This window comes from Aspergillus udagawae (genome assembly GCF_001078395.1).
Source record: "Aspergillus udagawae IFM 46973 DNA, scaffold_1, whole genome shotgun sequence".
Classification (NCBI taxonomy): Eukaryota; Fungi; Ascomycota; class Eurotiomycetes; order Eurotiales; family Aspergillaceae; genus Aspergillus; species Aspergillus udagawae.
Window position 1 is genome coordinate 2,215,374 of NW_025091264.1, and position 25,069 is coordinate 2,240,442.

The window sequence follows — 25,069 nt, forward strand, 5'->3', positions numbered from 1 at the left end:
CTTGCTTAACTCACTGAGTAGTTACGTTTCGTCTCTTCTTTGTTATACTACTACTACTACTATTCCCCCCTTTCATCCTTCTCAAGTCGCGGATATCAGCATTCAAGCTCTATTCACACACGAAGAAAGCGCATCATGGCCAGTCCGACAGGTCTCAAACGTAATGCTAACCATCTATCAACACCAGCGTGTGATGCGAAGAAGCCCAAGGCCAATGGCAGTATCACGTCCTTCTTCGGTGCCCCTAAGCCCAGGCCTGTCGACGCCAAAACATCAACCATTTCGTCCCCTTCCTCGAACTTCAACAAAGACAAATGGGTGGCATCATTGACGCCTGAGCAGCAAGAACTCCTGCGACTGGAGATTGATACGTTGCACGAAAGCTGGCTCTCTAAGCTCAAGGAAGAGCTGGTCACACCGGAGTTCTTGGGGTTGAAGCGATTCCTGAAAAAGGAGAGGGAGTCGGGTGCAAAGATCTTTCCTCCAGAGAATGAGATTTACTCTTGGTGCAACTCCTTCCTAGCCATTTCATCCACGAGCCGCGTTGAACCATTTTGCTAATAAGGTCAACCCCAGGTCTCGACATACCCCCTTGGACAAAGTGAAAGTGGTCATCATCGGCCAAGATCCCTATCACAATCATAATCAGGCTCATGGTCTAGCATTCTCTGTTCGGCCTCCCACTCCTGCTCCTCCCTCTCTGGTGAATATCTATACCGGAATCAAAAATGACTACCCTACTTTCCAGCCCCCACCAAACAAGGGTGGCCTTTTGATACCTTGGGCTGAGCGAGGAGTACTCATGCTCAACACCTGCTTAACAGTCCGCGCTCATCAGGCGGCAAGCCATTCAAACAAAGGATGGGAACGCTTCACTCAAAAGGCCATCGACACCGTCGCTCGAGTACGAACTAATGGAGTGGTTTTTCTGGCCTGGGGCTCGCCGGCAGGGAAGCGCGTAGCAGGTATCAACCGGCAAAAACATTGCGTTTTGCAGTCGGTTCATCCTAGTCCGCTCAGCGCTCACAGAGGTTTTGTAAGTCTTGCTTCACTCCCTCACCATTATGGCAGACCCTACCGAGCCCCTTTGTACTGACGTGAGTCTTCATGCGGAATCTAGTTCAACAATGGCCATTTCAAAAAATGTAACGAATGGCTCGCCGAACGTTATGGTCCGGATGGCATCATTGACTGGAGTCTGACCCCGAAAACAAAGGCAGGCGGCCCGCTTGCCGCCATCTCGGACCAGTCTCCTGTGATCGACCAGGTGAAGACATCCACCGCGAAACTGCCTGATTTGGATCCTTCCGAAGAGAGCAAAGTTGCTAGCGTGAAACTTATGGACCCTGACGGATCAGTTGATGAATTTGACGATGATGTCGATGCACTTGAGGCTCTAGCTGCAGCTGAAGCTGCAACATGACCTACTGAACATCTGATTTAATTTGGGTATTTTCATTACTATCAATCACGAAGAGGCCGTCTCTGTGATTCCAGCATCTGCAGCTGTATCAGCGTGTCTGTACCGTAGAAATTTCAAGTGTTCCAAGTTTGTATTTTGAATCCNGCCGCCCCCAACTCCTCTCGTCTCCCTTCCTCCTCTTCCTTCATCCTGTTGACGAGTGTCAAATGAAGACGCTGTAGCACGGCGTTCTACACGTGTGCGTACCTCGGTTGGTCGAGTCGGCGGGCGTAACGAAAGTGTTGCTGACAGAAGACTTGCGACTCTGATGCGGCTCTTACTATATTCATTTTGCTAAGCCACATATGGTTAAATAGAATTAATATCAAGTGAGCAATCTTGTCTGCTGGATAGTGAAGTTTCCTGGATTGGCCAGCACAAGAAGCTGAGGCGAAAGTGAAATCTGCTCTGGATAGGATACAATCATGACGTTTGAAATTCGGATACTAAAAAATACTAAATGAAGTCCTTCGGCTAAAGTAGTAGTCTACAATTCATCATGGTCGTCACCCTTCTCGTCGCCAGTAGCAGCAGGAGCTTCAGCCTCGGTGGATGTAGCCGAAGGGGAAGCGGTAACATCAGCCCCTTCTTCAACCTTCTCTGAGGCAGCCTCAAGAGCGTCGACCTTGTACTTGCCGTTCTCCTTGATGAAGTTTGCCAGATCCTCAACGGTACGAGAGCCAGAATACTCAACGGGAGAATCCTTAGCACCGGCGGGATAGAGTTTGATGGTAGGAAATCCGGTGATGGAATCAGGAACGTCGTTGGCAGTGGCATCGATCTTGGCAATGGTGACCTTATCTTTAAAATCACCAGTATAGAGAGCCGCTAATTCCTCATACTTGGGGGCCAGACTATGAAAGACTCGTCAGCTCACCTTTCATCCCAGCGTTTTGGTAGGAGGACGGGCAACACTCACGCTTTACAGTGTCCACACCACGGGGCGTAAAATTCGAGAAGAACATCCTTGTCGTTATTGATGACAAGATCCTGGTAGGAGTGAGCCACCACGACTGTAACAGGTCCTTCTTGGGTTTCAGGAACAGGCTCAGATTTGATACTGGGCTCAACCTTGCCATCAAGGACATCTTGGATGAACTTCTCGATGTCTTTGGCATTGATTTCCTTGGACTGGTCGTAAGGGTACTTGGCGTTCTTCTCCGGATCCTGGATAGCGAAAGCGGGGAATGTCTGGGGGTCAAGGTTGAGGTTTCCGGCGTGGGCACCGAACATCTTGGCATCAATGGTGGCGATGTTGATGGCTCCCTTGTGCTTCTCAGCAATGGGCTTGAATTCCTCCGCATACTGATCACGCTCCTCCTTGGTCTCAGCGAAGATGTATGCGAGAGGGATACCGGCCTAGAATACAGTCCGGGTTAGCTGGTACGGTTAAAGTAGATTAATTGTTTTCGATCATAAGAGACAAGAACATACCGTAATATAGTTAGAGTAGGTCTCAGGGCCAATCTCACCCACAAGAGGAGTGCTGGCAGTTTTCACCCAGCTGAGGATCGCTTCCTGGTCGATCGCTCCATCGTAGATAGCCTTCTTCTCGTCAAAGTCTTTGTAGAGCACAATTGAGGGTTGCTTGACACCCTCCGCCTTGGCAATAGCTGAGTCGCTTGTCGCGGCAAAGAGGTAGTTGTCTCGCTGAGATTCAGCAAAGGAGGTGAACACATCATTGGCAGCCTTGTCGTCGGAGGCAAAGTAACCGATGACAACAATCTTGTCCATGGTCTTGATCTCCTCGAGGTTCTCTTCAGTGACAGTTGAGACGGCGGGGAGGGACTGTTTGATCATGTAGGAGACAATTCTTTTTGAGCAAGGTTAGTTAATAATGCAGAAGGCGGCTAGGAACCGGAAGGCAAGGCCGTATCGAAGGGGAAAGCAGAGCACAGATGATCAGGGACGAGAGTTAATAGACGCGCGCGCTGGTAGTGAAACTTACGAGTCAGCCTGGCGAGCTCCCTGGTAGGGCTTACTGGAATCAGGGCCGCGGAAGATCTTGAGAGTAGGATAGCCCTCGACGCCATTTTCTCTGCACAAGTCCTCTTCCTCAGTGCAATCGACCTTGACCAAGGGAATATCTTTTCCCTTGAGCTCAGTAGCAGCCTCTTCATATTTGGGAGCTAGAGCCTTGCAGTGGCCGCACCAGGGCGCATAGAACTCGGCCAGCACCAAGTCATGCTCTTTCATAAAATCCTTGAACGAGTCTTTGGTCAGAGAGACGACATCGGAAGTGGCATCAGCTGTCGCGTCAGCAGCAGAGGCTACTGCGCTAGCCCCGAGAAGGCTTAAGACCCAGGGAGCAAAAGATCGCATGATATAGGAAAGTCTCTGAAACAAACGAAACGACGGTTAATGGGATAAATCAAGCAAAAGATCCTCTTGTAAATAGCTGCAGACCCAATCTAGTCCTGCTCGACTGAGTTGAAAGGTTGGACAAGAATGAATCTCAGTCAGGTTTGCTACCCTAGAGCTTAAAGGCAGATATGAGAACGATGGGAAGAGCACAGCGTAGGTAGAACGGACGATTCAAGAGGTGAGTGGCCCCATTAAGTACAGGTATGGAGAAGAGTTGAGGACAGTTTGTTCTTTCTGCAGTCAGCTGGCTGTCCAAGCTCTGTGAGTGGCTCCGCTCAGCCGCCTAAACAGTGAATCCTGCAAGGGACTCGTAAAATCATAGGTAAATACCCCGTAATTGATAAGATAGTCGATAAATCATAAATCAAACGGTATCCAGCAAGGTAACAATAATACGTGCCCATAATACACATAATTCCCACCTCGGAACCCACAAATACCCTAGGTAGGGGCCATAGATCCCCAAAGTAGCTAAGTTTTCGATCGAGAATGTCCCATACCCAAGACCTATGTACCAGTAAGAGTCTTCGATAGATACACCATACTCCGTCCCTTCATCCTCTATAACTTTCATTATCGCTACATACATACTGTACGTACTCAGCAAGACAGGTAAGGTAGCATCCTATTATGTACCTAGGTACCTAAGGTACGCTCTAAGTACCCTTCCATTCCCCTGCATTTGCTTTTGGTATTGGGGTATCTGTATCGGCCAGAGACAGGCACACCTGGCAAAGTAACGAACCTACCTTACCTTATTGAAGTACCTACCTGGGTACTTTACCGCGTAATTTATTACAACTCTACCTAAGGCACCTTACGGATAGGGGTGCCATACATGGAATCAAGTACGGTCTCATTACCCTGAGTGAGGTATTGTCTTCCTCCTCAAGGTCGTTACCTTTAAGGTGCGGTGTAACTTACCTAAGGTAGGTACCTCACCTATTTTGTAATAAATAATACCGTCATGGAGCCCAAGAGTTCTAAGTATCATTTATCTATCAATCTGCTCTTCGAATATTAGTTTCTGACTCCTATATGTACTTAATTAATATTCTGAGTATCAGCAGGTAGGTAGTACAGAGTACCTATAACTGAATAGAAGCACAGAGTAGTAAGGCACTTGGTAAGTATAAAAGTACCTAAGGTACTGGAACTACCACCTTTTGACACAGTGACCGTTGAATACAGAGTGCTGCTCCGTAGACATTTACTCCCTCCTCCCCTCAAACAGGACTGCAACAGCTACCTGAATTATCAGTTAATCAAAATAGTCAAAACCTCGAAAACGGGGAACTGTCCGTAACTCTCAAGGTGATGACTAAAAGCAAGTAATAACTTAACATACTTCCCAGGCGAGCGGCCCATCTCTGTATTCCATATAAAATGGCGCCCTTCAAGGCTTTGATATCTCAACAACCAAGCATCTACAGGGTCCAAGTTTAGGTATGAGGTACAGTATAGACATATACAATCATACTTATAAGCCATAGCCTCCTAGTATATGTATATACTTAAGGTAACGTAAATTACACCTGTATTTTTTGGTAAAATTAGCTTCTTAGACATTCAGAGAGAGAAATAGTATTTTAAGATCTTGTGAAAGAGTATTCATATGCTCTAGACTATATATACTCTGAATATCTTACTTACATAAATAGCATATATAAGAATGATTGGGATATCAAAGCCTTGAAGGGTGCCATTTTATATGGAATACAGAGATGGGCCGCTCGCCTGGGAAATACGTCATTTAACACACCCCAAGCTTATGCACAGTTGGAAGCTCCTGTAAAGAGTGTGATACAGATTCCCGACTGAATTTGCCAGATAAGCTTATAGTCCGTATTCAGAGCAGCGCCCGACTGCCATGGAGTACAAAGATGCTACTTAGCTTGTTATGAGGCAGAATAATGATATTTCGTGGTTTTGCTATACAAAATTAATGAGGCGATGTCGATCCAATCAATCATCCACACTATTGAGGTACTTTCTCATTCTTGATGCGATTTCTAAGCCGGTAAGTTGATCCCCAACAAATCATAAAATGGACGCCAAGACACCTGTACCTCACTACCTCCTGATGTATTAGAACTATGAATAGATAGTTTGATACTCCACTAAATGGCAGTAATTGGAATTTGTATGAGCTGAATGAATGTGTCTTTGCCTGAACGGCCCTCATTAAATTAGTCATTGTCGAATATTGCAGTTGATACAATCAATTAATTTTTGTCATCCTTGGGTCGGACTTAACGAAATGTATGGTTCATAATACTCTCTACATGGTTTGGAGTTCTAAATAGGAAATTTACACTTCCATGGCAGAGTATGGTAGCATAAAGGCACGTCCAAAAGCGCTGAACAGTGGAAATATCCCCTTTTCTAGTAGTATAAATCTTCGAGGTGCTTACTTGTAAGGCTATGTAGTTCACCGTGTCATTTGCACTCCAAATTACTGCGTACTCTGTCCTATCCGAGAGAAAGAGACTAAGACAATGATTGTAGAGAGGGAGAGAGAAGCAAGTTCCTAGCAACGAGGCTACCGAATCGGCTTCCATCATAAGCGTAGCTCTGCTGGGCAAATCTAATGATCGCTTAGAAGATCAATAGTACCTATAGCTCACTTGGCGGGGCGCGATCCTCGGGTCCTGGAAGCGTTCCGTAGGTTTGAGCGCCTGATGGCTGCAATTCTGCAGCAAGAGCAAGCGCATCTCTCTTCCCTCGTTCAACATCCACAAGTAGCATTAGCGGCAATGGGAGAAATATCAAAACTGCAAGGAACACAAATGCAGGCCGTATTTCACCGTAGCGATCGGTGATGATGCCGACAATTGCAGGCCCAAAAATGCTCGACCCTTTGTCAGTAATCGCATAAAGAGCATAGAATGCCGCTTCGTTGCCAGGGGGAATCAACTCCCCGAAAAAACTGCGGCAGTAAGAGGATAGGCCGCCCATGACAAGCCCGTACACAATTCCCAATGGGAACATCTCCCACGGCTGCTGGAGGCCCAAAAATCCGAGGCTCTTGATTGCTGGAATAAATCCCAAAAGACCATAGAGAGGCACTAGCTCGAATAAGAGAATGCATGCAATGATTGTTTGTGACGCGTTCAGATTGAATACTCGCGAAACACTACCCCAAGAAAATGCCCCCAAGACACCAGCCATCATTGCAATCACATTGATAAGTCCCAAGGCTGCGGGTTGCATATTGAGTTGTGTCTTCGCGAAGAGTACCGCAGTCCCGCTGACAGTGGCAATTCCATCACTGAGAAGAAACCAGGCGGCGAGAAACAGTAAGATGTCTTTAAGATGACGTGTCCGCACTGCTGTCCGATAAAGTGACTTCCATGCATAGGCCATGTAACCGATCCAAGAGCGGGCGTGCTTCCCTTGATGAGTGGCAGTCAATGGTGGGCCCGGGCGAGGTCGCAGCCAGAGCGCGGCAGGTATTGTGAAAATAAACCACCAGAGCCCGATTAGAAACAGTACGAGACGCAGGGAGAAGGTAGTTTGGTTGGTAGCGATGACGACGAGGATGCAGACGATTTGTAGGATGATCGCACCAATGTACCCAATTCCAATTCCAAAAGAAGATATCTGAGTTGATAGCTTCAGCTCTTGCGAAACTGTTATAGTAGCTGCAGGACGCAGGTCCGTCGCAGCGTTTTCGCTGTTTCCTTGATGGGCGTGAAGAAGGGGCGATGTGGCGTTAGAGTCAATGCCATGATCAATATCGTTTGTGGAATCAGAATGACCTTCTTGGGCGCGAGAACCATCCAAAGCATGGGGCGGTTCGTAAACACCCCGAAGTACAGAAGGATGATGACGTATCAACAAGGGTAGGAATGAATTCAAAAGCACAAAGGAGGCTCCAAAGCAGGTGTTTGCAATTATCGCAATCACTGCCCCCACAATATAGATCTTAGGCACCACACCCAGAAAGAGCATTGTGGAGACCGAGCCAATCACAGCGAAAGCCACCAGAAGCAGCTTTCGATGACTTCCATGGTCTGCGGCCCCTGACATGGATATGATCAAAAGGGCTTGAATAAAGACACTCACAGAGAAGGTATACATTGCGAAACTTGCAGTATTTATCTCGACACCGAATATGTAGACCACACATTGGTTTACCACTGTTGGTCCTCCGGCATCATATCTTGAAGAAAGCGTCCACTGGGCTTGTGTGGACGTCTTCGATGGACCATTCAAGGTAGCACCGCAGGAAGTCACCTTATCGGATAAAAGAACACCGCGGTCGCGAGCCATTTGCTCTAAAGTAATGGGGAGGAAGGAGCCTATGGTAAGGGTCAACTTTAGGAGCGAATGAATGCGAGTGAAGGTCCGATGCCAGACTTGTGCATACCCATAGCGCAGACCGTAAAAACCTCTGCTGCCCAGCCATAGCTATACCATCCGGCGAGTTCTTTTTTGCTGGTAGGCCGAGTATCATCCCCAGGGTATTGCGGCCGCGTCATGCTCGTTTCGGCTTCATCGAGAGCCCGCATATTGACCAACTTGAGACACGCGCTAGCATTATATAAAGGGCACGGTTGTTCGAAGCAGTTGCTCCCTCAACAGCTTGAGCCGTAATTCGTATCTCTATATCATGATGTTCAAGCGTTAGGCGGGTAAGAAGAGGAATAGCCAGCCGACCAGAGTAGAAAGCAATGGTTTCCGACAGACCGCCAAACCTAGGCACATGGAAAAGGTGTCAGCAAGCGATAGGAATAGGCTCTCCAAAGCGTTACTTGACCATACTAGTAAATCATGCAGGCTAGGTAACATCAGACAGTGTGTCAGCTCCACTGGGCGTTGGATAAAGTCAAATAAGGAGCATTTACCAAAGAATTGTTTGGGCTATTGCAGGAACGACATAAGTTAGGTTCCCTAATCAGTGGACAAACATAGTGCCAGCAATCACTATTGGGAATAACAAGTAAATGTTCTTTTGTCGTCCAGTGTATCTCGCACACTTAGTGAAGGAATATCTGGCCATCGTCATCAGCTGAGGATAGATTTGAGCTCCTTACCTCAGTGGCAGCTTACCTTATCCATACCTTACCTAGCTATGTTAGGTAATCTTGACCTAAATACTCCGTAAGGTTGGTTAGTGGAAATGCGGAGAGAGAACCGATGCAGGAACCTACGTAAAGGTAGGTAACAGACGCTAACGTAAGAAACAGGTTATATTACCGATAACTAAACGACCTTACTAAGGCAAGTAGTACAGTGGGGTGCAAAAAGTATTCGACCACCTCATCTTACCGCCTACTAGTAGCTAAACCTAGTTAGGAAGGAGAATACTAATTCCATTAATATTTCGTATACCAACCATCTGCCTCAATAACTGCCTTCACCCGGTTAGGCATGGTCCTTGATAGCTTTTGAAGAATAGTAGTATCTATAGCTTGCCATGCCTCCTTAGCTGCATGGATAAGTAATTGACGTGTTCCCTCAGTATTAGGTGCATCTTCCAGTTCTGGATAAAGCATATAGATCTTCTCCTTCATAAGTGACCAGAGGTTCTCAATTGGATTGAGATCAGGAGAGTATGGAGGCCAAACCATAATATCAATCTGTAGAGAATCAAGCACCTCTCTCACAATCCTTGCAGTATGGATTCTGGCATTATCCTGCATGAAAATATCACCAGGCTCAGTAAGCTCAGGAAGCCATGCTTGATAGAGATCTCTTATCACCCGGCCTGATACCCCCCCTCGTGGAGCTTCTGGATCACCATCCAGAGGGACTAAACCTGTACGTATCTCTTCACCAAAGCCTGCCCAAAACATCTGTCTAACACCCTTCCCTGTTCGTCGAGTGCAGACATCATGCTCATGGAGTTGATCTCTTGGTCGTCGGAATGTCCAGATTGGTCGGATACCAACACCTCTCTCAACTGAGCACTCGTCACTCCATTTAACACGTGCCCAATCTTCCGGTGTAAAGTGTTGATATTGGTTTGCCCAGTTAAGACGAGCTAAGGCTTGTTCCCCAGTAAGAGCTGGTCGACGAAGCTGTCTCCATTTGCGAAGACCAAGTTCTCGAAGAAGATATTGTAATGCTCTCTTTTTCACAGCACCATCTACCTCAGTAAGAAGATCTTGCATCTTTAGATGAGGAGAAGACTGACTTAGATCATAGAGATGATCCCTCTGCACCTCACTAAGCTGGCGAGGACGTCCAGAACGTGGTTTTGATTGATTATCAACGCGTTTTCGTTCATTCAAAACAGTCGATTTAATAGTTGAAAGAGGCACCTCAGGATGCTTAGCTCTAATCTTAGAATAGCTCCATCCAATGCTCTTTAACTCGCAGATTCGTGAGCGTAATTGAGGGCTCAATTCTTTGCCTTTACGGCCCATTTTGGTTGTACCGTTGTTGATATCTAGGTAATGGATAATGGATATCTACGCGTTTGGTAGTATTCTGCTGGCAGAATACTAGGCGGTAAGGTAAGGGGTGGTCGAATACTTTTTGCACCCCACTGTACCTTAGTAAGTTAATCCCTCAGGCATACCTTACATCAGGCACCAAGGCAAGTCATGAATCTGCAATCCATCATCTCTTTTTCCGAGCACACGAGTACTGCACCTTTTAGACAATAATATATCAAACCATCAGTTTCTCCATATTTCTTTCCATTGCCTGTATACGCTCAGTATTCTACAGGCATCATCTGTGGTGTAGTCACCTCTTTAATCTTCTACGGGTCATAGACGCAATCTCCTTGTTTGCTCCAGCAAAGGGCAAAAGCCACTGATGGATTCCACCCTTCCGTTCGCGAGAACCTCCGAATCCTATGTCTGAAACAGCGAATCACACTCCGCCTGAAAAGACTTAGTGTATGGCTTGTTCGTCATCCTGCTGATGCTTTTGCTTTATGAGTCTCTTGAGCAGGACCGACCAACGCGAATTTCTGTGGTTAACACCTTCACAAACTCTTGATCGCGCGCCTGAACCAATTCTATAAGGCCAATAAAACTACCTCTTAAGGCCCTTATTCCAACTTGCTCACGCGTCATTCTTCACCTCACCGGAAGTTTACCCTACCTACAGTGCCGGTGCAGCGCTCTCGTCGAGCTAGCTTTGCGCATACCAGTTGATCACGGATGACAGCAAGCTGAAGCGCTTTTTCAGCGGGTTGAATACTGTCAGCTTCCCTTCCTGGCCCTAAGCCGGCGTGTCTGGGCTAGCACCCGGGTCAGGTCGCTCACCTTTTTGCCGTGCAGAGGGTGAAGGGGGGGAGGGCTGATCCCAGAGGCCGGAGGTGCCGTATCTACAGAAATGCCGGGCGTCATCATGGATAATGGTACTGTTGGCGGGCCCAGGCATGCGCCCGACACTCAGACCTCGAGTAATGCGGATAACTTACGAAATGGGTCGTTACATGTCAACGGAGCAGCCAAAGGTGCCAAAGATCACAACCGTGATAAGGAAAGCTATACTGGCAGACCTGGAATTGACGGACACAAAGCTCTGCCTGAGCTACCACATATTACACAGGGATTCTTTCCGTTTTCAACGCTAGTCAACCGATCTGTGCAGCAATGCTGGAATGAGCTATCTGACCTTATTACAGAGCTGGCGGCAATACAAGTGTCACCGCATAGCTCAATCCCTTTGTTGCCTGTCAATGGTAAATCTCCTGGGAACCAGTCTCCCGAAAACCTCCAGAAAAAGCTCAGAATACTAGATTTTGCTCACGCTAAACGGGCCGAGTTCATTAAACTTCTCGTTCTTTCACAGTGGAGTCGGCAAGCGCGCGATGTCAGTAAATTAATTGACCTGCAAAACTTTGTTCGCGCTCGCCATCAAGCTTTCGTGGACGCGTTGCAGCGAGTGGGAGATATGAAACGGGACCTTGTGCAGGCTCAGGTGGCCAATCCGGATCTCCAAACTGCCCTGGAGATCTTGTCCAAGGGCAGGCTGGAATCCTTAGCGGATGTAAGCCATGTTTGCACGCGCGAAGGTCAACAATTACTGACTCAAAGTTCTCTAGCTCGGCTACAAGTCCTCCAAACTTCTAACAGCGAGAGGCGCACTGAGAAGATTACACAAAGTAAACAGAATCATCAGTGCCAGACTTGCATTACATGATTCTATCCCTCGCCCATTCCGGACCTACCGAGTTCACGACGGCCGAGTTACTTTTGTCGTGAGCGGCGAATTTGAGCTTGACTTATCCGTCGGAGCAGAAAGCGAGCTCTCACAATTCTTCTTCGTTGATATCCGCTTTCTTTACTCCCCATCCTCCAACATTCCGAAGGGTCGAATGTCCAATGAGCTTGATGCTAAAATCAATGATAAACTGCGTGATAGCGGCTTAACAGGCTGCTTCAATTTCCTGCATGGCTTGGTATTGACCAATAAAATTCACGTATTATTCAAGCAGGCCATCGAGTTGGCTAAAGGCCTTTGGTCAGAAACATTACGTGTTGAGCTTTTGCATCGAACCCTGGTTATACAATATTGGGCCCTAAAACCAGGACCTAAGAGTTGGGTCGAGATTGGGATCAAGAGCAGTAATGGGAATGCTGACCGCCAAGGCTTTGGAGTACCGTGCCTGGGCTTGCGTTGGATGAGGGACGGCCAGGATGTCGACAGTAGTGACATTGAATTCGATACAGACGATTTATCAATGGAGTGTCTCCTGCGCAGTGTCGTTGCTCTACATATATCTCACTTGCTCTCGTCAGCTTACGGCATCCTAAGTGAATATTCGCTATTCTCCACCGGCACTTTGTCTTCACAAGCGATCTTGAATGTCACTGAGCCTGGCGAATGTCAACTCTCTGTCCAGCTCACAGGCTCCAGACATCTTCGGGTATCCATTGAGCCAATGTCAGGAGCCGTCATCTTGTCCGCCACCCCTGGTCTTTCAGAACGTTCCGAAAGTGATGCAAGTCTCGACAGGTCCACCATCGATGATTTAGTGGCCCGTGTTTCCCGCCTTCGTTGCATTGCGGCCATAGAGGAACTCGAGTCTAATGTCAGGATTTTGGGTTTTGAAACAGTCAGCCTAAAGGGACTCAGAAACGATATTCGGAAAGTCTTTCCAACTAATGTCTTACGTTTTTCCCTTTTCTGGCACCCTTCATGGGAGCGAAATTGGGTCGTGGCTGCAACAAGCAGCATCGCCAGTGACAACTGGTGGGTTGTGCAACTTCGCCGATCCTCAGAAGTTGCAGCAGATTTTTCGGGCCCTGATACAAGTGTCCCACTTTGTTCAGGGCATAGCATGAGCGATACCTTTCTTGCTACGATCCACCAAACTCACTCTTCGTCATTCCCCGATTTGGGCTACTGTCTCTCTGGGATGGTAGCAATTTATGCCAACGTCAGCTATCTAGCCGATTTGCAAACAGTTGAGTTCCACCCACCATTGCGGACATTGAAAGTTGAGTCCGATCTTCAAATCCCCGATATTTTTATTCGCTACCAAGTATCGCACCTTCCTCCGGCGCTTCAGCTAGTTTTGCCCGCAGGTCTGAGGAGAAAGAACTTTCTCAAGAATACAGTTCGCCTTGTCTTCCATGGGATTGACCGTCGCAAGAATATTGCCATATTTGTGGCGTATGGCAACTTAGTGGCACCTTTGACAGATTTGTGCACATTAGTTTCAAAGTCGGACAGCTCCCTAGTTTTCAAGCGAGGAGGCAGTAGCTTTGCCCTTCGGCTTCTCGCTCCCGCTGGTCGACCTGTGATCATACAGCTGTTTAAAAGCCTGCAGAGTCTGGAGTGCACGTTGTCAATTCTCGACTTTCTCCGGCAAAGGAGATTGACACCTCAATCGTTATCCCTTACTCATATAGCCTTTGCTTACGGCCCAAGAAGGGATCTCTCAGCCATTATCGGCATCGGGTTGTCCGAGGTCCCCTCTTCTGCGGAGCTTGACCCTGTTCGCATTCTAGCAAGGACTGACCCCTTACTTTTTCTCACTCTGGGCATTCGATTTAATCATCCGAACCCTCATCGCCGGGTCCAGGGGTCTCTCGCTGCCATTTTAAACCATGCTTCTAATGAAGCTGGTTTGGATTTCGTAACCGAGATCCTCTCTTTTACACTTCCCTTGATGCGAGCCTTGGAGCAAATAACATCTAATGCGTCTCGCCAGGAGTCGTTCAGGTTACAGGTGATTGTGCGCAATGCTTACACATTCCTCCTCCATTATACTTATCAGGGCTTCTGTTTTCAACTCACAACGAGCCAGCATATGGGGCAATTGACTTGGGTACTACGGGAATTGAGCAGCCCAGAGGCCAGGCCAGGCCACGACCAACTCAAAGCCAGGTTGCGGGGCACGTTGTATCATTCCAAGGGAAACGGTTGGAAAGGTCTTGGAAATGGAGTAGTTGCAGATGCTGAGGGAGTCAGCAATGCCATTTGGGCCCTCGATGGATGTTTCACCGGCACTCAGCATAATACTTGGTTACTGCGAGAAAATAAATCTGATCAGGATTACTCAACTCAGCCAATCTCGGAGAAACAGAGTCAAACCGGGGCACCCTCGCAGGCTGGCATGGCTAACGATACTACGATGACGGCGAACTTCATCAATGACAAAAGTCTTCAGCGAAACCCTGTGGCTTCGAACGCTGCAGATGTTATCACAATTGACTGACACCTCTGTATAAAGTCATCGCGACTTTTTCATCTCTCTTGTACCCTGGTGGGCATGAACTTCGCGCGTGTAACGGGACTCTTTCCAAGCAATGTCTCCTTCGGATGTACCCTTGCTTTATGTGTACATCCAGTTCACACCATGCAGTTTTGGCTGCCATATGATGATTGCATGTGAATGATGATATTTTACTTCGGGCAGTTTGTACTCCTTTTAAAGAATCATATGCATTGGCGCCGAGAGCAGGAACCAAATACAGTAAGATAGCGCCGACTTAGTTACATCTAATCAGCTCCTGTGCTTCACTCAACTCAGTTGGTTTCATCATATGAATTAAGACTCCTAAACCTAAAAGAATTGCAGTTATGATTTGCTATAGCCGCTCCTCTTTCACACGCCCTCGATTTTTCAATATATCATACTCAACCCATCTCATACAGGTCGATCCTTCTTCAGAGATGAATCTTCCTGGATTCATGACATGGCACCCTTCGTAGGTCATACAGAATGGTGCTACTTCAGGATCAGCCAAAATAAACGCCGTCGGCAATGGGTACAGTTGCAACGATGCTGCATGATCCCACAAGACAGGTCGCATCGATAGCGGAAATGGGGACATCGTTCCCTGGTCTAATACTGTTTTCACTAGTTTTCGTGCTGTGTGCACACTGGAAAAAGATTGCTGAGCTTTTGCATCTGCCGGATGGGCCTGAGCATGAGTTTCATTGCCGGCCGTGGCAAGACCAGCCTCGCTTTCCGGATCTTGTGGAACTGCCGAATCACACTCATTCTCGCCTTGCTTAGTAGCCACTGCGTTCCGCCTCAGCCTTCCTGATATGTCGTCTCGAAAGATGGCGATATCATGCAAGGGCCCAAAGACGGTGAGACGTGATGGATTGGAGGTCCAGATAGCTTCGCCGGCAGGCTCGGAAGCTTGCGATCGCCCGGACTCCGAATTTGCCGATGCAAACGCACGCTTTACCCTCGACGTAAACATATCCGGAACTGGCTGACGTGGTACTGTCGAGGCAGCGCCCGCTGTGAAGGCAGACGACCATGGATCATTATCCCCAGGGACGAACACGAAAGTAGAGTGTCGTAAAAGTTCAGGATAGTCGGCTAATACAATGGAGAGTGAATCAAAGTACTCCTTGTACTCGATGCTACCAGCATAGCCGCCTCCGTTGATTGTGGCCTTCTGGACGAAGTTCCCTATCACGACAAAGACTATTGGGCGTTCGGTGGGCGAAAGCTCACTATATGTACTGAAAACCTTCCTCAGCGCGTCAAGCGACTTGAAGTTGTCAAGATTAACCTCGCTCATGATAGCCACTTTCAGTCGTAGGGGCGAATCCGCGTCATCGTGCGCACCTCGCAAGCATTTCGCTTGGATCCTCCTCATTCGTGAGCCTTGTGCGCGTTCACTCCCAATGCCTAGAAAGTCAACCCATCCAAACCCTCCGCTAGAGCTAATCTCTCCGTTACTGTGCTTGTGATTCGTTCCCAGTGATACCTCCCGTCGTTCGCATGGAGGTCCGCAAATCGATACACCCACAAATCGACCCCCAATGGCGCCACCCACTCCGCTGTTTCCACCTAAGACTGATCCTCTCACACTTCCCTCTTCTTCATAGACTCCATCGACGAGAACTATCATTCCAGGAGCAAACCAAGCACCATCGTCTGGTATCGTCCGGGCATGACTCAGATCTAGCGCAACGCTACCCGTCAAATCGACCAAGGAGAGATCACCTGCAGGTGATATAGAGAGTAATCCTAGAAGCAGGTGTGACGTGCCACTTCTTCCAAGCAAGTTTGCAATCGGTGTCAACCTATAACATTGAGTGGGAGCGAATGAGGATGACGACCTCTTCAGGCTGTGGCCTGTGGAATAACTCAACGATGTTTGAAATGACTCATTCCGGAGTAGGCGCTGATGAACAATGTTATAACGGTCTCTGAATGCGCTAGTCTTGTGTGAAGCCTGCGGGAACAGTGTAGCCTTTGACTTTGTTAATTCGAAGTACTTCTTATCAACGTTGTAAGTCAAGCGTGGTATGTCGAATGCCTCAACAATCTTGATCCAATTTCTTGGGTGTAATGAGAAGTCCAAGTCCTCATGTTCCTCATCGCTGATTGCTGGAGCTGGAGACAAGTGTGGGTTCAGTCGCCTGGCATCACAATTGAGGGCAGTCACATCTACCGGTCCTTCTCTTGTTGCATTCGTCTTCGCAGGAACTGCCCTTCCTCCGCTCATGTTGCCCTCTAAGGTCATCAAAATAGCCTTCAATGAGGCCCCTCTGCCCTCCTCAACGATAACGCCGCCCCCGGCCTTTTTCCAGCTTTTGGCTACTTCATCCAAGACTCGCTCCGCGAGGCCTTCTTCGCGCCATCCAGAGCCGCAATGTTTCCCTACAAAGGAAGCCAAAGTCTGCAGTGCTGAGGATGAGATGGTCAAGTTGTGCTTCCTGGTGAAAGTACGGAAAGCTACAGGTCGAAGCGTGGAGGGTGGAAGTAGAATTGGCAAGACTGATATCCTCGCGAGGGGAGGATTAAGATTCGATTTTCGCAAAGGACGTACCGGAGTGCCGAACCCTGGAGACGAAGAGAAGACGGGGTCTGAGTCCAGACACCTGTCCCCAGCAAGTGGTGTGTGGTCCATTTTTACTTCTGACGTGGTAGTAATTGCTTAGTCTCTTCAAAGTCTCTTCAGAGATGTCTCGGGATTGAGGACCATATGTAAGTAGCTTCAAGGAGGATGAGCAGGCTATAACTCATCCTCTGTGAGTCTCACTGCTTTGGTCATGACAGAAAAGGGATAATCTGAAAAGTTAAACACGATGCTGGGTAGGGACGATTATGGGTGATCCCAGATGACGATGATGATGATGATGATATTGTTGCTGTTTTTGAAAACTCGAAACACTATGTATGTACCTCTCTACTCCATAAGGTAATGGACCTTCAGAGAGACGCGTGGTTACGGGTGCTCCACATATGCGTACGCGCTGTGTCCGCGACTAGGTCAGAGTAGGTTTGGGCTAAGAACTTACTAATCCTCTGTGCTGATAACTATACTTCGTCCTTCCAACATTCCGCGAAGCAGAGCTCAGCTTTGCAGCTCCATTTTTCCAGTCTCATTTGGATGTGCTTCGTTTCTCATTTTTTAAGAAGTGCCTGCTGATATCCCGAGCCTACTACATCCCACGATATCCTTGCCCTGACCGTCATGGCAGAGCTTAACTCAGCAAAAGCAGACCCAATGACGCTGAAAAACACCGCAGATGCCAAGCGTGTACAGTTAGAAGATCTGATCGCACGAGCTGCGGCGAAAGATGCAATCAAGGACTTCAATGCAGCTGCTGAGCTTTACTCCCAAGCAACGGAACTCCAAGCTGAGCTGAACGGTGAACTGTCACTTGACAACGCTGATCTGCTGTTCGCCTACGGCAAAGCTTTATACAATGTGGCTGTGAGCAAGAGCGATGTCCTAGGGTCAAAGGTAGCTGGAGAGCCTCAAGCGCAAGCAAATGATCTGCCTGCAAGCAGCTCCAAATCCTCCGCGCATGTGCCTGGCGAGAGACTTATCAAAAATGCCATCGCTAGTGGGGTGGCTAAGCAAGAACATTCCAAAGATTCGAAATCCAGTCCTGGAAATTCTTTGAATCAGCCCTTTTTCCAATTCAGTGGCGATGAGAATTTCGATGATTCGGAATCTGAGGCAGAAGAGGGCGATGGAGGCGCCGATGGTGTTGATGATGACGATGACGATTTTGCCAACGCCTTTGAAGTCCTGGACTTGGCCCGTATACTCTACCGCAAGAAGTTGGCCGCAGCAGAGGAATCATGTGAGAAGGGAAAATCCGCCGGCCTGGTGTCCGATGTCAAACACATCAAGGAGTGCCTCGCAGATACGTACGATCTACAGGCAGAGATTTCACTTGAAGGGGAGAGATTCACGGATGCGGTGGCGGACCTCAGGACTGCACTTGATCTGAGGCAATCACTGTTTTCGATGGAAGATCCTTCCCTTGCTGAGTGTCACTACAAACTTTCGCTCGCACTAGAATTCGCATCTGTCAACAATCCCAGCGAAGGCACTGCTGGAGGGGACAGTGACCGTCATGGCAAGGTTGATGAAGCTATGAGAGAAGAGGCTGCGACTCAGATGGAGAAGGCTATTGAGAGCTGTCGAGTCAGAATGGCCCAGGAAGAGAAGAAATTGGATGTATCAGACGCCTTGGACGAAGACAGAGAGACAGCTCTAAGAAGGAAAATAGCGAATGTCAAGGAGATCATTGAAGACATGGAGCAGAGAGTTAGTTCTCAAGAACGTTCTATTTCTTTGTTGCCCGGTTACTCACGAATCACAGCTCCTAGATCTTCGTCGTCCGCCTATGTCGGTTGAGCAACAGAACGAGGAAAGGGATACAATGCTTAGAGGAATTCTAGGCCAGATTGTAGGTCAACCAGCTGTTGAGCAGCAAGCGCGACTGGAAGCTATTACAAAAGATGCCAAGGATCTATCTGCATTTGTCAAAAGGAAGCCAGCTAGCATCCAACGTCCGCCGCGCAGTGAATCTGCGGAGAAACGCTCGGCTCCAGCACAGGATGAGGAAGAGTTCATCACGAAGAAGTCACGGACGGAAAGCGCTGAGAATGTATGATGATTTGTCACCCGTCTTCCTTTTCACCAGCCTTCCCTCAGTGTGGCCATACCCTGCTACGCTCCGGCTGGCCGATATAACTCGTTGCTCGATTGCCAGTTTGTTGATTCTCGTCTCACTATGGGGCTATTTCTTTTTTTCCTTTTTTATTTTGACTTCCTCTTGAAACTTCCTCTTGATACCCAACCTTCATGTCATGCAGCGGCTTCATAAGTGGCTAATCTGACATATGCGCTTGGTCCAACGCTTCTAGACAGCTAATACAACGGTCGCTACAGTCATTATGATTTCAGCGCACCACTGGAAAGAAGCTGGCGTGAAATGAAAGAGATTAAACAAAAGTATGGTTGTGAACATCCTACCAAGTCCCGAAATGACTTCTGGGCCTCAATATGCTCTTCAAGACGGGAACCGAAACAACGGGAGATGGCGATCCAACTTCCGACTCCTTCGGCGCACAGCCAAACTCGGACTCCATATCCCGGCAAATACGTCTTCACACTCGTCCTCATCCTGGCTGTCAAACTCGATATGCTCATCGCGGTTTATGTTGTCCGAGGACGCAGAGCCCACGAGGCCAGGCGATACGGGTTGATTAGTTTTGCAAGGGGACCCCCATGATGACGACATAGCTATTCGTTTTGTTTCCAAGATAAACTTTCCGACCTTATATCGCTGGGACTCTTCCTCTGCGGATATATACTTCCAGCCGAGCACATTACCGCAGTATGCACAACTAATGTCGCTGACCGTATGAAGTCCGGTGACGTATTGACGTGGAACTGGTTTATGTATCACAGTGTTGGGCAGCGATTCAGCCTGCGACGTTGACCTGCTCATAGAAATAGCACTGGCGGTAGGCTCTGCAGAGACGAGGTACGCGCGGCCATGGCGACCAGTAAACCCTTTGCTGATGATTTGGGGCTTGAGGCACAACTCGGCTCCACATTTTGAACAGCAGAGACATGACACATGCCCAGTAAGATATCTATTGTTTTCATTACCATGAGTATCTGCTTTCACTGTTGAGGGCTCGTGGTTGGCATTGTGGCGCCTTGGATGGAAGACTATAGACGGTAATAAGAATTTAGGAAACATGGGTGAAGGAGTTGGTCTTATTTTGTCGAGAGATTATACGCGGTGCGGGCTCAGGTAAATAATTGATTAAATGCTCCATGAAAACCAGACCAAGTTTGACTTTGCATCGGGTCACACTGAGGTCATTGACTGTCCAGCATCCAAACTACTCAAGTGCCGGGGATGGAAGCGCCTTTACAAATCAGAATATGTTTCGCATTCATAACTCTGGTCATTAATATAACATGTAGTTGTGAAGACAGTATTACTGCCAAACTGATGCCATTCAATAAGATATTTCAGGAGATAGAGTATTAACAAGGCAAACTCAATGCAACACCTAAAACTAGAACTACAGACAGCCTTACCCACCTAAATTAAATAGTAGTAACAAGGATGTATCACAACTTCTGCTTCGCTATTACTATTGTAAATTAGGACTGCACTTTCCCTAAGCAATATAAAAGATTGCTTTGCCAAAGGACGCCCGCAATATAGATCTTAATTATAGAGCACTCTAATTACAATACAATCATATCGAAGCAGAAAGTCCTAGTGAGTACTAACCTTCATAAAGCACAGGTTACGTAAAGGCAGTACATTTGAAAAATGATTAATTCCTCTTTAGAACTGGGTGACACGGACATCAGACGGTAAAGTGAATAGACGCCAGAAGTTCTATAAAAATGATGGATCGTCAAATGACTTGACGTTATCAGACCTCTGCACATAGGAAAAACCATTTTGTGCTCAGGCAGTGCTCAACACACTGCTCAGGAATCCAAGGTTTCAAAGTTGTCAGATTAAAACCACACCATCCCAGGTTTCTCACAATCTCGGAATCTGTTACCTCTTGTGAACGGGGAATGCACGCAACAATCTGAGAACATTCAAACATAGGCATGCTGGCTAGCTCGAACAGGGCGATCAACCTGGAAAGAGAAATAATAGACGTCAGTCCCGAAGGAAGTCGTAGTGATTCGCTGCAACTCTCATTCGATGACGAACTTACCCAGCTTTGAGTTTGTGGCCAAGCACACTGTCTTTGAAGAACAAGAACAATGTCCGCTCATCATTCAAATCAGTCAAAAAACCTCGATAAATTGCATCGCCAACGTAGTCCCAAACTTCGACCCAGTTTCGAATTGGCCTTTTTTCACGCCCGGTCCAGTTCGGCCGGCTTTGGTACGCATCCATCCCAGGCGACTCTTGCTGCGCGAACTTCATCTCACCAATGAAAATCGCGCGCAATTTGTCGCAGAAGAGCCTCTCACACTCTTCCGGAATGGTATACGTTGCCTCCCCTTTGTATTCAGGCAATTGATTGCCCGGCCAGCTGCTCCCTACGGGCGAAGGAACGGCTAGCGAGCGGGGAGGACTTGAAGAGGGGTTTTTCGACCCTGAGGGGACCTCAGGGATACCACTGTGCTCCTATACGATAATGGCAGATGTCAGCGTACATAATGATGCAGAATATTGGATTTTAAGAGTGGGCAAATCTTACCGGCCCCCGTCGTGGTGCAGTAGTGGAAGCCGCTGACCATGGAAGTCAAAGCATCAACGCTGTAGCAGCTTGCGAGTACGCTAGGTTGGGAAGTAATGCCAAAGGACCGCTGAAGCTGGTTGGAGTTACTACTTTGATTATTGATGGATTTAGCCATAGCGATAGCTCTTTTGTGGACTAAATCTTGACGGTGGCAGAGATTTGACAAGGATTTATTGTAAGTAGATATTATTCAGGTAGTGTTGGAAGAGCAATTAAATGATAGTAAGTACTGGTAGTTGATTTGGGGCAAATGGGATTCCAAATAATGTCACTTTGCTGATTGAGTGCAGCGAGATAACAGGGGTAGGATCGAGGTTTTGAGGAGATGAATTCCGTTTAAGTCATAGTCATACGAGGCTCCATCGGCAAAGGAACTCCGCCAACCTTGGGCTCTAGTCTTTGGTACTCCGTATCTAGCCTACTATCCCTAATCAGTGGAGACTGGCCAGATCATTACTACTCCTCAGTATCGACTCGTCGACCCCGGAATATTCTACCAAATTGATAAAAATGATTAGAGCAAACCAACGACGAAAAAGACGGTATCATAGAGAAACAAAGCTTGCCAGAGAACAAAAATGTCGCTAATGATTATATAAAGGTAAGTTTACACTTCACCGCGGGGCAGCTACTGAGGGCAGCTACTGAGTCGGTCTTCGTATCCTGTATCCTGCTGGGTCCCTGATAGTTTCGTGCTCAGGTGTCAAACATTAGCCCAGTACTAACTATAACGTACTGGCGTATCACAACATTTCCAGATTGCTTGGACTTTGCTGGTGGTTTGAGTATAAAACAAACTTCTGTGGATCAAACGAAACGATCTCTTTCAGAACATTATATGAAAGCCCGTAAAGGGAAATTTCCATTCGCTGAAATTGGAGAAAAAATGAGGAGTCGAGACTATGTACACTGTGAGGGTCTCTGAGAAAGAACCGACAGGAATAAGAGATATGGAAGTCATGATACAACATGCTGCGATGTACAATTATCCTACCACACCCTCTTATAACTCACGATAATCGCTTGGTCTTATTCTTCGGTGTCTTCCTTGGTGTCGCTGAGGATTCACGGGTTGTCTGAAATATGGGGAGTCTTCTTCCCTCGCAAATGGTGAGCTAAATGAAGTCCGTTGTTGATTTGAGAAGTGGCCAACGCCTGGTCCTTGCTGAAAACCCGCATTCGGGGGAATCGGTCCCGCCATCTGGTTCATGCCCATCATCTGCATCGAGCCATTCCCCATGTTGGAGTACATGTTTGCCTGACCGTATCCATTCATTGCACCACTCTGTTGACTACCATAAATGCCATCTTGAAGGGAATCGAATCCCAGAGTATTCATTGGATTCCATGCTTGATTCATATTATTTGGGAAACCATTTGTAGGAAGGCCCAAAGGATTCATAAACCCCATTCCTCCACCAATGAACCCAGCCTCAGTGAATGGCATTGTAGGCATGCTTTGCGGATTCATAAAGCCAAAACCAAAAGGCATTGGCTGGTCGTGGGTGATGGATGAGACCTCATTCGAAGAATTCTGAGTTTGTGGGTTTGTCGACACGGTGGCCGCTTGAGATATGGGATCAGATTTATGCTTCTTGTTCGACGGGCTCAAATTCGATCCTTCATGGTCGGTGCTAGGAGGCTTTTCGTCCGCTGGTCTTTTCTTCGTAGCCGAGTCCAGAGCGCCGTTGACTGACGGCAATGATGATAGCTCCTTTTCCGCAGCGACAGTTCTCTCTGAATCAGATCCTTTACTGTTGGATGGGCTATCATGCACGGTGAGATTTTTCTGCGTGTCTTTTCTCGAGTCCGCCTTTTCATCCTCAAAGGCTTTGATTTTCAAAAGAGCCTCATCATCCACCGAAAGATTGTCAAGCAAAACACCTTCTGTGGCGCAGCCAGGGCAAACAAAATCACTCTCAATCAATGCATTGGTAATACAATCATTGCAGTAAGTTCGGTGGCAGCATGGTGTCTTAGTGGGCTCTAGGAACATACGTTTATCAATAGGGCACTCCAAACCCCAGGACTGCAATTCTTTGCTGTACTCCGCTGCTGCGGCTTCTGCCGCCGCTGCTGAAGAAGCCTTGGCCTTCTCCTGGTACAACTCCCAAGCTGCTTTGTCTGGCTTCGCAATGACGAAATCGCCATCAGCATTAACCATGACACCTGTATTTCGAAGATCTTCATTCGACCCGTCAAGTGCCAATGATTCCGGCTTCTCAACCTTCGTTTGGAGCGAGCGTGGTATACCAGTAGATCGCTTCACTCGGTATTTGCCATCGAATTTTGGATCATTGTTAGTCGGACACGCTTGGATCCAGTGGCCTAGAAAAACATATCGGTTAAACCTTGATTCCCAAATTCAACACTGGTTGTCTCACCTTTTTCTCGACAGCGGTAGCAGAGATATCCAGGAGGCGGCGGGTGATCAGGAACATTGACAGCCTTTCCTCTCCCACGACCGAAGGGTACAGGCGTAGCACTATTGACTTCTATTAGCACTACACCAGCATGTAATAGGTATATGCATACTTTGCCATCTCCTGTTGTTGCTCTTTCCATTGGCTAGCTTGCAGGTTGAAAAGAGCATTAATCTTCTCCTCCTCTGTCTGCGCGTTATTGAGCTCTAAAACGCTGTTGCTCACTGTGTTGCTAGTATTTGATATAGCTCGGGTCGACATTGAAGCATCATTACGAGGCGCGCTGCGAGCGCTAACGGGCATTTTCCCAGATACATAACGAGCAGCGCCGCCTTTGCCAGGCCGAGAGGCAGGTAACCTTCGAGCGATAACAGAAGTGGAACGGGGAATGATTGTGGTATCATCATCATACTCTGCAAGCATAGTCAGCGATGACGCTTTTTTAATTTCCTTTTTTCTAATTTTCCTGGTTTTTCCTCCAAGCACCAGCCCGAAGAGAAGTAATGGGGACAAAACCATAGAGCTTACCTTCGCCTGTATCCTCATTATAAATAGACAATTCAAAATCCGACCCATCGCCCAATCTACTCTGATTGATAATTTCACGTTTCAATTCAAAAACAGAAATACCGGTCCCGTCGAAAGTTACCCTTGAAGGCTCTTTTTGAGACTTGAACTTGAAGTGAACAGAGGATGACATTGTATTTGAATTGCGCGTCCAGCAAGTGAGTTTGTGAATGTAATTAGATCAAAATAGAAGGGACGACACCTTTCTTCAAATTGAAGCATACAAGTGACAGGAAAATCACGGAGAGAAAGGAAGCAACACTGAATTGGATGGCAGATCGCCAATAACAGACGGTGACTCAATTTTCCTCGCTTCAGGTAAGTCCAGAG

General features: G+C 47.5%; 8 protein-coding genes across 8 annotated transcripts; 3 read left to right on the forward strand and 5 right to left on the reverse strand.

The window, feature by feature from the left end:
- Positions 1–135: 135 nt before the first annotated feature.
- On the forward strand, positions 136–1,423 carry Aud_000728 (uracil-DNA glycosylase; the record flags this gene model as incomplete). Its single annotated transcript, XM_043286232.1, has 3 exons — positions 136–506; positions 577–1,036; positions 1,121–1,423. 3 exons carry the CDS (start codon positions 136–138, stop codon positions 1,421–1,423), a joined length of 1,134 nt encoding a protein of 377 aa, XP_043142167.1.
- A 526-nt stretch (positions 1,424–1,949) lies between these two features.
- On the reverse strand, positions 1,950–3,784 carry pdiA (protein disulfide isomerase PDI1; the record flags this gene model as incomplete). The annotated part of the gene is made up of 4 exons (XM_043286233.1): positions 1,950–2,316; positions 2,382–2,821; positions 2,897–3,275; positions 3,411–3,784. 4 exons carry the CDS (start codon positions 3,782–3,784, stop codon positions 1,950–1,952), a joined length of 1,560 nt encoding a protein of 519 aa, XP_043142168.1.
- Positions 3,785–6,442: 2,658 nt separating this feature from the next.
- On the reverse strand, positions 6,443–8,340 carry Aud_000730 (MFS transporter; the record flags this gene model as incomplete). The annotated part of the gene is made up of 2 exons (XM_043286234.1): positions 6,443–8,130; positions 8,199–8,340. 2 exons carry the CDS (start codon positions 8,338–8,340, stop codon positions 6,443–6,445), a joined length of 1,830 nt encoding a protein of 609 aa, XP_043142169.1.
- Positions 8,341–11,122: 2,782 nt separating this feature from the next.
- On the forward strand, positions 11,123–14,459 carry Aud_000731 (mediator of RNA polymerase II transcription subunit 14; the record flags this gene model as incomplete). The annotated part of the gene is made up of 2 exons (XM_043286235.1): positions 11,123–11,782; positions 11,838–14,459. 2 exons carry the CDS (start codon positions 11,123–11,125, stop codon positions 14,457–14,459), a joined length of 3,282 nt encoding a protein of 1,093 aa, XP_043142170.1.
- A 373-nt stretch (positions 14,460–14,832) lies between these two features.
- Positions 14,833–17,121, reverse strand: Aud_000732 (DNA polymerase epsilon noncatalytic subunit; the record flags this gene model as incomplete). Its single annotated transcript, XM_043286236.1, has 1 exon — positions 14,833–17,121. The coding sequence occupies one exon, from the start codon at positions 17,119–17,121 to the stop codon at positions 14,833–14,835; it is 2,289 nt and encodes a 762-aa protein (XP_043142171.1).
- Positions 17,122–17,688: 567 nt separating this feature from the next.
- On the forward strand, positions 17,689–19,126 carry Aud_000733 (SHNi-TPR domain-containing protein; the record flags this gene model as incomplete). Its single annotated transcript, XM_043286237.1, has 2 exons — positions 17,689–18,777; positions 18,833–19,126. The coding sequence occupies 2 exons, from the start codon at positions 17,689–17,691 to the stop codon at positions 19,124–19,126; spliced, it is 1,383 nt and encodes a 460-aa protein (XP_043142172.1).
- Positions 19,127–21,112: 1,986 nt separating this feature from the next.
- Aud_000734 (uncharacterized protein) lies at positions 21,113–21,864 on the reverse strand (the record flags this gene model as incomplete). The annotated part of the gene is made up of 3 exons (XM_043286238.1): positions 21,113–21,116; positions 21,216–21,603; positions 21,708–21,864. The coding sequence occupies 3 exons, from the start codon at positions 21,862–21,864 to the stop codon at positions 21,113–21,115; spliced, it is 549 nt and encodes a 182-aa protein (XP_043142173.1).
- An 888-nt stretch (positions 21,865–22,752) lies between these two features.
- Positions 22,753–24,872, reverse strand: Aud_000735 (cleavage polyadenylation factor subunit MPE1; the record flags this gene model as incomplete). The annotated part of the gene is made up of 4 exons (XM_043286239.1): positions 22,753–24,077; positions 24,134–24,234; positions 24,285–24,585; positions 24,701–24,872. 4 exons carry the CDS (start codon positions 24,870–24,872, stop codon positions 22,753–22,755), a joined length of 1,899 nt encoding a protein of 632 aa, XP_043142174.1.
- Between the last annotated feature and the right edge of the window lie 197 nt (positions 24,873–25,069).